Here is a 12641-nt window from a genome sequence, read left to right on the forward strand (position 1 = left end):
GCATAGTAACTGCTTTTATTATTTCAGCACAACATAGTAAGTATACTGTGCACAATATGCAAATGTTCTGAAGCAGCAGCGATTGTTTAGATTTGGTTTTTGAATCACACTAAATTTAATTACCATGGTAATTGGATGCTACTCCCATGTACCATCATGTGACAACAATATTCTCAGAATTGTGTTTATTTATTTATTTTTTTAGTTTAATAAAAACGCCAATGTTTCATTTACTATTAATAAAAATATTAATCAGAAAATAGTGTATACTTCACTGTATTCAGTAAGCAATAAGCTAGTATACCATTGTGAACATAATCTAAACAATCAGGGTTAGGAGAGGAAGGTGTTAGGGTCAATCTGAAGAAAACATGTCCATGCCATATTTGTTCACAAAACCAAAAGAATAATATATGAAACTGCTCTAAAAAATCTGGCCTATTTGTAGGGTGGTTTAGTATTTTATTATTATTAAAGAAATTTGGACTTGGCAACTAACTTAATGGCTAAAACTGAAAAAAATTAATAAATGATGAAAAATGAAACAAAGCACATACAACAATTAAAACCTACACTATTATTAAAATGAAAACTGAAAATGCCTACAGTCATGGCCAAACATATCGACACCCTTGGTAAATATGATCAAAGGCGGCTGTGAAAATGAATCTGCATTGTTATTCCTTTTGATCTTTTATTTAAAAAAATCACAAAAATCTAACCTTTCATTGGATAATAAGAATTTAAAATAAGGGGAAATATCATTATGAAATAAATGTTTTTTCTCAAATACACGTTGGACACCAATTATTGGCACCCCTAGAAATTCTTAAGAGTAAAATATCTCTGAAGTATATTTCCATTCATATTCACAATTTTGAGCACTCCAGGGTGATTATGAACATGAAATGGACACGACTGGAGCTTCAAATGGGACTGGCTTCTATGGTCAGATGAAACTAAAAAACTAGCTTTTTAGCAGCAAACACTCAAGATGGGTTTGGTGAACACAGGGATAAAAAGTACCCCATGTGTTCAATGAAATATACTGCTGTATTTGTGATGTTGTGGGCCTATATTTCTGCTGGAGGTCCTGGACATCTTGTTTAGACACATGGCATCATGGATTCTATCAAATACCAACAGATAAAAAATCAATAAGTGACTGACTCTGTTAGAAATCTGATAATGGGCCATGTTTGGATCTTCCAACCGTACAATAATCCAAACACAAACCTCAAAAACAACACAAAAATGGGTCACTGAGCACAAAACCAAGCTTCTGCTGGCCATTCCAGTCCTCTGACCTGAACCCTGTAGAAAATGAGTGAGATGAACTGAAGAGAAGAAGCACCGTCATGGAGCTGGGAATCTGAAGGATCTGGAGTGATTCTGGATGAAGGAATGGTCTCTGATCTCTTGTCAGGTGTTCTCTAACCTCATCGGGCATTATAGGAGAACATTTAGAGCTGTTAAACCGGCAAATGGAGGTTTCAAAAAGCATTGAATAAAAGGGTGCCGTTAATTGTGGCCAATGTGTATTAGAGAAAAACATTTATTTCATAATGATATTTCCCCCCATTTTAAATTCTTATTATCCAATGAAAGGTTAGATTTTTTAAATAAAAGATCAAAAGGATTAACAATGCAGATTCATTTTCACAGCCTTCTTTGATCATATTTACCAAGGTGCCGATATTTTTGGCCATGACTGTGTATAAATAAATAATACTGCACTGTAATAACATAATGAGATTCATTCTGACCAGACACAATCATTTTATTTAAACCAGCATAAACAAAAGGCAGCATAACAAATGTAACAAATTCTGCAATTTATACTGAATGAGACTTCATTGATGACGTCAGATTTGATTCAAGCACATTTAAAAGTACAACAAATTGGAAGCAAAAACAACTTTTTTTGTTCGTGTGTTTTGCAATTATTTCATATACAACACGATCTGATCTGTCCCAGATACCTGTGGAAAAAAATCACAGTTGATTGATAATACAAATGCACATTTTATGTCCACATACTCGGCAAAATAGCAACTGTTCAAGGGTATAAAATGTGTTTTCTTTACATGTGAACAGCAGAACGGTTGTGCGAGGCTCAGCATATGCAGGGGAGAAAGACCAGCTGTGCTTAATCTAGCAGATGAACGAGCACAGCTGGATTCTGATGCATGTATGAGAGAAAATCAGCACCGATAAACTCATCCTAATCCAGAAGGCATGAAATAACAGAGCTCACACCTCAAACAGACCAGAGTGTGTTTCTGTGTTTGTACCCTAATATATCTCCAGCCTTCTGCACAGAAATGGATCACTGCGGTTGTGCATATAGAGTTTTGTTTTAATAATGAACAGAACCATAATATGTGCATGTATTAGGTGTTGACTTACTTTCTTGAGGGGAACTGGTCACTTAGTGATTGCTGTGTTGCGCGTAAGTAGCTCTGCCTCCGTGCGGTGCTCTTCGGCGAGGGTTTGGGACTCCCGTCAGAGTCGTCGCTATCCTCAAGGTCGCCCATGGCTTTGACGTAACTGCCGCTACGCATCCGTCTACATGGGATCTCGCCCATGGGCCCGCTTCGGCCCAGAGTCCCCGTCCATTCGTCGGTGGAGGGCATCTGAACAAACATCAGACAGACACTGTAGATGCACATTCACGGCCCTTCTGATATACAGACCACAAGCTTAAAAATAAAGGTTACAAAATGGGATTTTTGCAGTGAAACCAATTTTGGTTCCCCAAAGAACCTTTTAGTTTTTTCCTTAGTGTAAAGAGCATTTAAAAAATTTTGTAGAAAAAAGTCTAGTACAAACATTGTTAAATCAAGACACGACAATACATGACTTCTGAAAACTGTATCAAACATAAATGAGTTTGTATTTAAATCAAGAAAAATATCTTCCAGTGGGATCAGAAATATAAACTTAATTCAAATGAAGAAAAAACATGTTTACATCAGACTTAATATCTTGCACTTTATTTCATGTGATTTTTTTTGCTGTTCACACTTGTTAAATATTATCGGATTAGCACAGATTTGGACTGACAGTTTAAACAAGGCTTAACGGCCCAGATACACTTCAAGCTAAACTGAAAAACAAACTGGCGTGATGTAATTTAGAACAAAACCAGGCCAAAATGAAGTTCATTCAGAATTCATTTTTGGGTGTTAAAATGACTTGCCAAAGTGAACTTTCTAGAAGATTTCACTATGGCTGGGAAACGCCTTCAAACTATCATTGGTACATGGCGATTACGTAATAGGTAGGTGTGGCTTTGACATGGAAATCGTCTCTGGTTCATTTCTTCTGTTCAGTTTGTCAAGATCAGATGCAATTAAAAACATGAACACTCAGGAGAGCTGCTTTACAGTAGAAATTAGAGTGCTGGCCAAAATTATTATTATCCTTCGGATGAGACGTTAAACCGAGGTCCTGACTCTCTGTCATAAAAAATCCCAGGATGTCCTTCGAAAAAGAGTAGGGGTATAACCCCGGCATCCTGGCCAAATTTGCCCATTGGCCTCTGACCATCATGGCCTCCTAACCATCCCCATATCTACTGATTGGCTTCATCACTGTCTCCTCTCCACCAATAAGCTGGTGTGTGGTGGGCGTTCTGGCGCACTATGGCTGCCGTCGCATCATCCAGGTGGATGCTGCACACTGGTGGTGGACGAGGAGATACCCCCCTTACTGTAAAGCGCTTTGAGTGCCTAGAAAAGCGCTATATAAATGTAACGAATTATTATTATTATCATTGGTACATGGCGATTACGTAATAGGTAGGTGTGGCTTTGACATGGAAATCATCTCTGGTTCATTTCTTCTGTTCAGTTTGTCAAGATCAGATGCAATTAAAAACATGAACACTCAGGAGAGCTGCTTTACAGTACAAATTAGAGTGCTGGCCAAAATTATTAGAACACTTGGCATATTTAAGAGCTTTAAGGGGAAGTCGTGGCCTAATGGTTAGAGAGTTGGACTCGTAATCCAAAGGTTGTGGGTTCGAGTCTCAGGCCGGCAGGGATTGTAGGTGGGGGGAGTGTATATACAGCGCTCTCTCCACCCTCAATACCACGACTGAGGTGCCCTTGAGCAAGGCACCGAAACCCCAACTGCTCCCCGGGGCCGCAGCATTAATGGCTGCCCACTGCTCCGGGTGTGTGTTCACGGTGTGTGTGTGTGTGTGTGTGTGTTCACTGCTGTGTGTGTGCACGTTGGATGGGTTAAATGCAGAGCACAAATTCTGAGTTGTGACTGGTTTTGTGTTCCAGGGTCACAAACAGCGGAGACTTTGCAACTTTGGTTTAAAAGAGTACAAAGACATTTTTATCGGTCAGAAAAAATAGCACAGAAACAAAGATGAAGCTTTCTAGAGTGCATGTGTAGATTGCCTGCATATGCACATGTTTTATTCATGCAACTCACCCTCCCACGCACCTGGAGTAAGTGGCAGCCCAGATCCTGCTGGACAGATTTGGACTTCAGCAGGGTGCGATCCAGCGTGGCTGAGCCCCTCTGGCACACCTGTCTGGTGGGTCCTAATGTAAGCGTGGACCAGGGTCCCCCTTTACTAAAGTTCCCGTCAAACATCGGCCCTCGGCTTCCTCCGACCCCACCACCATCGCTGCCGCCGCCAGGTCCCGGGAGTGCAGGGAGCCCCTGGTGCTTCAGGTCACTGTTACTCTTTGAGGATTTGAGCGTGTGGTCGCTCATGGTGCTGTAGCCCTGCATGAAGTACCTGGATGCCACCTGTCCGCCCGGCCCCGGTCCGGATCCCACCGCTTGCCGACCCAAAGTCATCATGGCCATCGGATTCCTATAGTTACTAATATCACTGTCCAAATCGTCAGAGCTCCAGTATCCGGACATATTGGATCGTGGCCTACGTTTGGCTGTTCCTTCGCTCTTCACCCGGTCTTTGCTTTTGGTCCGACGGTGTTTGTCATCGCTACTCGACGATCTGCTGTTGCGGCCGTTCATGTTTCCCTTGATGGCGGAGTTTTCCAGCGACTGGGATTTAGCAAACAGTTTTTGGACGGAGTGAACTAAGTAGCGTATTTTTCCCGGACTGTCGGTGCGCTGCTGTTGCTGCTGTTTGGTTGTAGTCACTGCGGTGTTTCGATGGAATTGTAATGTGCTGAAACCGTCCTGTTGACCTGGTAGCTGTTTCTCGAACTGGTCCAGGAGGTTAGGGGGCAACCGGTTCATCTTTCCTGCTCCTAAATGCCAAAAGAGCAGGAGAGTTAAACAGGAAAGATTCCGAATGCATGAAGCAATGTCATAATTCAGTAAATCTTATTCACTTAAATCGTAATTAATTTAACCAGTTGCTATTTAGCCTTTAAAAAATAAATTTAGCAGATAATAGAGCTGTATTTCAAGAAAATGCACATCATTTGTAACCCTGCACCACAAAACCAGTCATAAGTGTCAATTTTTCGAAATTGGGATTTATACATCAACCGAAGGCTGAATAAATAAGCTTTCCATTGATGTATGGTTTGTTATGATAGGCCAATATTTGGCTGAAATATTTGAATATCTGGAATCTGAGGGTGCACAAAAAAAAAATCTAAATATTGAGAAAATCACCTTTAAGGTTGTCCTTAGTAATGCATATTATTACTCAAAAATTAAGTTTTGATATATTTATGGTTGGAAATTGACAAAGCATCTTCATGGAACATGATCTTTACATAATATCCTAATGATTTTTGGCATAAAGGCGAAATTGATAATTTTGGCTATTGCTACAAAATTTGCCCGTGCGACTTAAGACTGGATTTTTGGTCCAGGGTCACATTTATGCTGTATTTTAAGAAACATAAAAAAAAGTCTTAAGTGAGACAATAAATAATAACCAGAAAATAAAATAACAAGAATATACATTGTGAAGGTCAAATGACTCATTTGTCTTTTATTCTCCACACATCTCTGAGGTTTACTGGCCTTGCATCCATTGCTATGTTTGCTTCATCACTAATTGCACTTTGAAAATGGTGTTTTTTTCAGCATTACCTGATCTGAATAACTTGCATGCTAAGTGTTAAACAATGCAGGCAACATCTACAGTACAAATAAAAAGCGTTGACATATTTTAAGTGAATTAACCATGAACTTTTTAAGCTTTTCAAATAGTCACATTAGGATACTTTTAGACATACTTAAACACTTCATTTCTACTGTAAATATTCAGAAAAAGGAGTTAATAAAAAAACAGGAGACAACAACAACTGCTATTCCGTTACAAACCTCCTCTTTATCTATATTATTACACCAGAATGTATGTTACAGAATGAAGTAGTGCAAATTTCATGCAAAATTAAATGCGGTGCAGAAGATGTGGCATACCAGGTTTGAAGTCACAAATCAAGTAAAATATTTTACAAAGTGCAAAGTTTGAAAGTCAAGAATTAAATTTGAGAATTAACTTTTTTTTCTATTTTATGACTTGTATATGACATGCATGAGTCATATAAATAACTAATTTATTTGATTGATTGATTTTTGGAGTTCAACAGCCTCTAGAGCAGTGCAGACATTATTTGGGGGAAAAAAAGTAATTCAAAATAATTCAAATTTTTGTCCTTATGTTTCAGTAAAATATCTAAACATCGATAGTTACCTAAAAAAAGTCTCAGATAATACAACTTATTTTGAGAGAATATGGACCACCATTTAAAAGTCTGAGCTCAGTAAGATTTTTTTTTTAAAGAAATTAAAACTTTTATTAAATTGATCAAATATGACAGTAAATACACTTATAATGTTACCAAAGATTTCTATTTATAATAAATGCTGTTCTTTTGATCTTTCTATTCATCAAAGAATCCTGAAAAATAAAATGTATGATGGTTTCCACAAAAATATTGTGCAGCACAACTGTGTTCAACATTGATAATAATCAGAAATGTTTGTTGAGCAGTAAATCAGTATATTATTATGATTTCTGAAGATCATGTGACACTGAAGATGGAGTAATAATACTGAAAATACAGCTTTCATCACAGAAATCAATTACATATGACAATATATTCACATAGAAAACAGTTATTTAAATTTTTTATAATATTTTACAATATTACTGTTTTTCCTGTATTTTTGATCAAATAAATGCAGCATTGATGAGCAGAAGAGACTTTAAAACATTAAAAAAGTTGACTTTTTTGTTCGTTTTAAACATAAAGCTCATTAAATTTATGCTTAAAAGATGAAAAAAGAAACAATTTAGAAAGTAAGACGAGTTTTGTTTTGTTATGCAATTTTGCATTTACTTTTATGACGTTTAGCATTAAACTTTTTATGAAAGTTTCACAAGACAGTCCTACATTTATTACCTGATATAGTTGCAGATCCGCTGGTGATCATAGCGGTTCGTCCCACTCCGAGACCCATTCCCATGGACATAGACGTCCCCAGCGTCCCGGTGCTGATTCCCCCGATGCTGTCGGCCGTGGGACCGAAGTCGCCCTGGTCGAAGTGCGAGTTGTAGTGGATCCGGGGGAAGGTGCTGCTGGAGGACAGCTGGTTGTTGAGGGGCATCAGGCAGTCGGGCGACGGGGAGAAGTGGTGCGGCTCCAGGGCTCCGTAATGCTCCATGGCTGCTGGGAGGTGAAACGGGGTGTGGGACAGGGTGGAGGAGGCGGATGGGGGGTACACAGGGTCCCGGTGACTGGGAGAACGGGGCGGCTCGCAGTCGGACAGGTGACGGGTGTGCGGGGGGGTGTAGCCTTTCATGGCAGAACGGGGCAATGCCCCCCCACCCTAGATCAGGAGCATGAGCCCACCGGGGAGAAAAAGAAACCCTAGAGAACAGCAGGAGAGAAAGTGATGTTTTTAGAAGTTGCAAATCAAAGAAAGATTATTAGAGCATGTTTACAAGAAAACACGTTATAATAAGGTTTCATTTGTTCAAGCATAAGTTCATTTCCAGAGTGAAAGTTCTGTCATCATTAACCAGCAGGCACATAACGTCATAAGACGCTGATTTTTGATTAAATTTTGGTTGCGACGTTGGGTGACCAAAATTGAATGTCAGTTCAACGTCTAATATCAATGTTGATCTGATGTCTAATACCGACGTCAGCTGACGTTGATATTTGTTGTCTTTAGGTTGTGTAACCAAAATCCATCGTTAAATCAACGTCTAATAGGCGTCAAATACTGACGCATTTTCATTCTTCAACCAAAATGCAACGTTTGTCCTGATGTTATACTGACGTCCTGTTCCTGCTGGGAAACCTGTATGAGTTTCTGTCTTCTGTTGAACACAAAAGAAGATATTTTGAAAACTGTTAGTATCCGAATAGTTGATGGGCACCATCCCAATAATAAAAATGGACGTCAATGGTGCCCATGAACTGTTTGAATACTAATATTTTTCTAAATATCTTCTTTTGTGTTCAACAGAAGACAGAAACTCAACAGGTTTGGAACAAGTGGAGGGTGATGACAGAATTCTCATTCTGGAAGTGAACTTATCCTTTAACATTAGTTAACTACATTAGTTAACTCGAACTAACAATGAAAAATACTCCTGAAGCATTTATTAATCTTCATATTAGTCTTCATGTGCATTTCAACATTTACTCTAAAAAATGCTGGGTTAAATACAACCCAGCACTGAGTAAAATATGGACAAACCCAGCGATTGGTTTAACCCAGCATTACATTTTTAACCCAACCTTCTGGGCAGTAACCCAACCGCTGGATTTGTCCACAATTTACCCAGTGCTGGGTTGTATTTAACCCAGCATTTTATAGAGTGCATTATTAAAAGAAAAAGTTGAATCTTAATATTATTTAATGGACCTGAGCTTACATGAACTGAGAATGAACAGTTGTATTTTATTTACTAATATTAAAAAAAGATTGATGAATATTGTAACAACTGTATTGCACATTAATGTTAGTTAATGCATTAACCAATGTTAACTAATGCAACCTTATTGTAAAGTGTTACCTAAAACACTATATGCTTGGAATAACAAATTAAGAAGGCAGCTGCAACTTTTTATCAAACAATTCTGACATTTTTTTCTTGTAATTTTGAATTTATATCTTGCAATTCTGGCATTTCCTCACAATTTCAAAGAAGAAAAAAATCCCCTGAATTATGAAAAAAATAAAATAAAAAAATAACCTTTTTTATTTATTTTTTATTTAATGATGGAAACAAGCTTCCATAAAATTGTATTTAATATTTTTGTATGTTAAATCAAGATAAATTTAATTGAGGAGCAAAATTCACATAAGATAAGTATTAAAAAATTCCAATGGGGTAAAAATAAACTTGTTTTCCATCTGAATGATTATTATTTATTTTTTTCCACACTGGCAGATATTTTTTTATTTTGTTTTAAGCTTAAACTCACTTCATTTTGATGCATTTCTGAAAAAAGTAAGTTTATCTTGCTTTTGTACAGGAAAACTAGACATAATTATTGATCAAGACTTTTTTGCAGTTCAACTTTGTTTTAGTGTAGATACATAACAAAAACTGGAAAAATATGTGATTACATAGTGTTTTTTCATTCAAACATTATTTGTCTTGTGTGGCAGACTGGCATGTTTTCAGTCATGAAATTTCTCACACAGAATGACATGCATGATTAACGGAAAGCTGCATGCAATTCTTTAGATGACAGAAGGAATAGTCTACTTGACAAGCAAAATATGCATTGGACTTTGCCAGTTTCCTATCAGCCATATATTGTGCAGAACACTACAAGCACACACACACAAACCCAGATGGTGCTGGAACACAGGCTCCTGTTTCTCAAACCGCTCTTAAATGACTAATAAAGCAAATAAAAAAAGAACGACTGAACAGCATGTGTTCAGCATTTATTACTGACCCAGAAACCCTCCTACCACCTGTCATATAAACACACACACACCATGATAATATCAATGTAAGTAGCTTCTATTGACGACTGCTGTTGTTTAATTATTGTTGAATCTTACAAAGATGGGTCATATTTCACTCAAAAATCCTTTTTTTTTTTTTTTTTTTTTTTTTTGTATAATTAAGCACAACATTTTGCATTAGTTTAACGTAAATAAATAAATAAGCATAAATTAAGTTCAGTACAACAAATATAATCAAGATGTTCATTTACAGCTATACATTCAAAATGCATATTAAAATATACTCTATTATTATTAGATAAATGATCATCATTTAATGTTTTATTTTAATAATATAACATTATTTCATTATGAAATTAGAGGAGAAACATCTGCGGCAGAATTCAAACATTTCCATTTGCTCTCAATTTAATCTCATTGCTGTCTAGAAGAAACAATCAAGATATTCAATATGATTTGTGATTTTACTTTAATTTTTTGTCCTTATGTTTCATTAAAATAAGACTTAGTTATTTGAAAAGCAAAAATAATGGCCCAGTTAAACCAGGATTAGACATTTAAGTAATTTTTATAAACATGCCTTGGAAAAAAGCATTACTGGTGTGCATCTTAAACAAAACTAAGGCACTGACATGTTTTAAGATCAGTCAGTGCAAGTTTCTTTCAGTTGAAACAGCTCAGATTTAGATTTTAGTCTGGGACTAGGCTTAAGCCTTGTCTGTGAAACCGGGGGAATAAGATTTAAATTAGAAATTAAATATAAATAAGATTTAATTAAAATTTAAATGAATAAAACTCATTTTGAGAGAATATGTATTGCAAAAAGTTTTATTTTTCTAAACATGTCTGTTTTTTTTGTTTTGTTTTAAATATAAACCTTTTTAAATTTTTTATTAAAACTTGAAACATTTTTTTTAGAAAGGAATTTGTTCTCTTATAAGATAGAAGTCTTACTTTTATCATTTAGTGTCCATTTTGATTGTAACTCTTCCTTTAACAATCACAATGATTGTGGTACGACACATGACAATTTTTCCAAAAGCCATCTCTCTGCCTCTCATCACATGCCAGGATGGCGCTCACAGATGGGCTTCATGGAGGTAGATCGGATTGAACCGCTTGATTGCCCAGACCGTCTGCGCCGCGCGTCACCTGCTCACGCTCCTGCAAAACCTGCCTTCAGGAGACCAGACCGGCTTTAACTTCACACAGACCAGAGTCCTGTCTCAGTCTAAGAGCAGCCAGAGACAGCGGACGGCACAGACGGCAGGAGACACGAGAGAGACAGAAAAACAAAGAGTGGAGCGGACAGACGTGACAGTGGAAGCAGAGCCACCCATCAGCGGGACACACAAACAAAGCAACATGTTTCCTGTGAGAGGGACGTGATTTCAGCTGAAAAACAACCACAGGAGCCGCAGATGAAGACAGGTGATCCAAAAGCTGAGAAAAGGTCATTAAATCCCAGAAGACCAGGAAAATAAAAGAGCTCAACATGACACCGTGCTGCTTCATGCAAAACACACACACTTACACTGAAAAAACATGGAAAAATAATAGATAAACATATTCACAATGAAAATGAATATTAGGCATTAGTCTAATAAATAGCTGCAAGATTACTGAAGTATGTTTTACAAGAACATACAATTTCAGTCTTTCTACTTCAAAATGTCATGTTTAATACTGTGAATGTTATTCAATGTAATTTCTAATGTGAAAACCAACACCAAACGTACAACAATTGTTTTGCAGTGTAGTGTTTGAAAAGTGGAGAAAATGCACATGAAAAAACTGTCCCATTTCTTTATGCAACATATGATTCTCTATTTCTTCTCCTTTGGTTTTGGGGTGAAATATGCCCTGTGCATTGATCTGTGTGTGTTTCTGATCATGTGTTGTTCATCCCGTCTGTGTTCAGCCCGAGGATCTGCTCCGACTTCAATAAACATGAATTATTGTGATGCTGCTGTCAAACACACTCCTCTGTTCACCGGAGAAATAAAACAGCATCACAAATTGTTAGTGTGAATGTTTAACTCTAGTCTACAGGCCATATTTTTCAGACTTGTTGTTCGAGCGTCACCATCTGCTGTGGAGTGTGAGGTGTGTTTAGCACAGGTGGGCTCTGGTGCAACACACACACACACACACACACACACATGTTGGGTTTCCATGTTTTATGGGGACATCCCATAGGCGTAATGGTTTTTATACTGTACAATCTGTATGTGCTATTGCCCTACACCAACCCTACACCTAAACTTAGCCCTCACAGGAAACATGCTGCATTTTTAGATTTTCAAAAAACTTTATGCTGTATGATTTATAAGCTTGTTTCCTCATGGGGACCAAAAAATGTCCCCACAAGATTAAGATTTACTGGTATTACTATCCTTGTGGGGACATTTGGTCCCCAGGACGTGATGAATACCAGGTGCACACACACACACACACACACACACACACACATACTGCACAGGTAAACTGCAACACTCAGTTTTTTAGATATGTAACAGCAGGTCTCTGCTCCTTCTCTCTAACCAGCAAAGGGCCTGAAAACAGCCGCTCACTCGTTCTGACAGCAGGGGGTGCTAAGAGGCAAAACATGGTGCTGGAGCACCTAAAATCAAATCAAAACTGTCCTAGAGGAAGATAGTGAAGATGAAGATGTAAAATAAAGTCAAACATGCAGTAATAAGTATCTGTTTTCACATCGAAATACAAATACAGTGACGTCAAAATGT

At 37.5% G+C, this 12641-nt stretch overlaps 1 protein-coding gene across 1 annotated transcript in view; it reads right to left on the bottom strand.

The window, feature by feature from the left end:
• The window catches only part of LOC306879514 (disks large-associated protein 4-like), a gene marked incomplete at its 5' end in the record, with an annotated part of 35790 nt that extends 28029 nt beyond the window's left edge, over positions 1–7761 (bottom strand). The window contains 3 exons of the mRNA XM_079432518.1: positions 2410–2636; positions 4450–5243; positions 7362–7761. Coding sequence (XP_079288644.1) covers positions 2410–2636; positions 4450–5243; positions 7362–7761 — 1421 coding nt within the window. The remainder of the gene's footprint in view (positions 1–2409; positions 2637–4449; positions 5244–7361) is intronic.
• Positions 7762–12641: the final 4880 nt, after the last annotated feature.

This window comes from Barbus barbus (assembly GCF_936440315.1).
Source record: "Barbus barbus genome assembly, chromosome: 13".
NCBI lineage: Eukaryota > Metazoa > Chordata > Actinopteri > Cypriniformes > Cyprinidae > Barbus > Barbus barbus.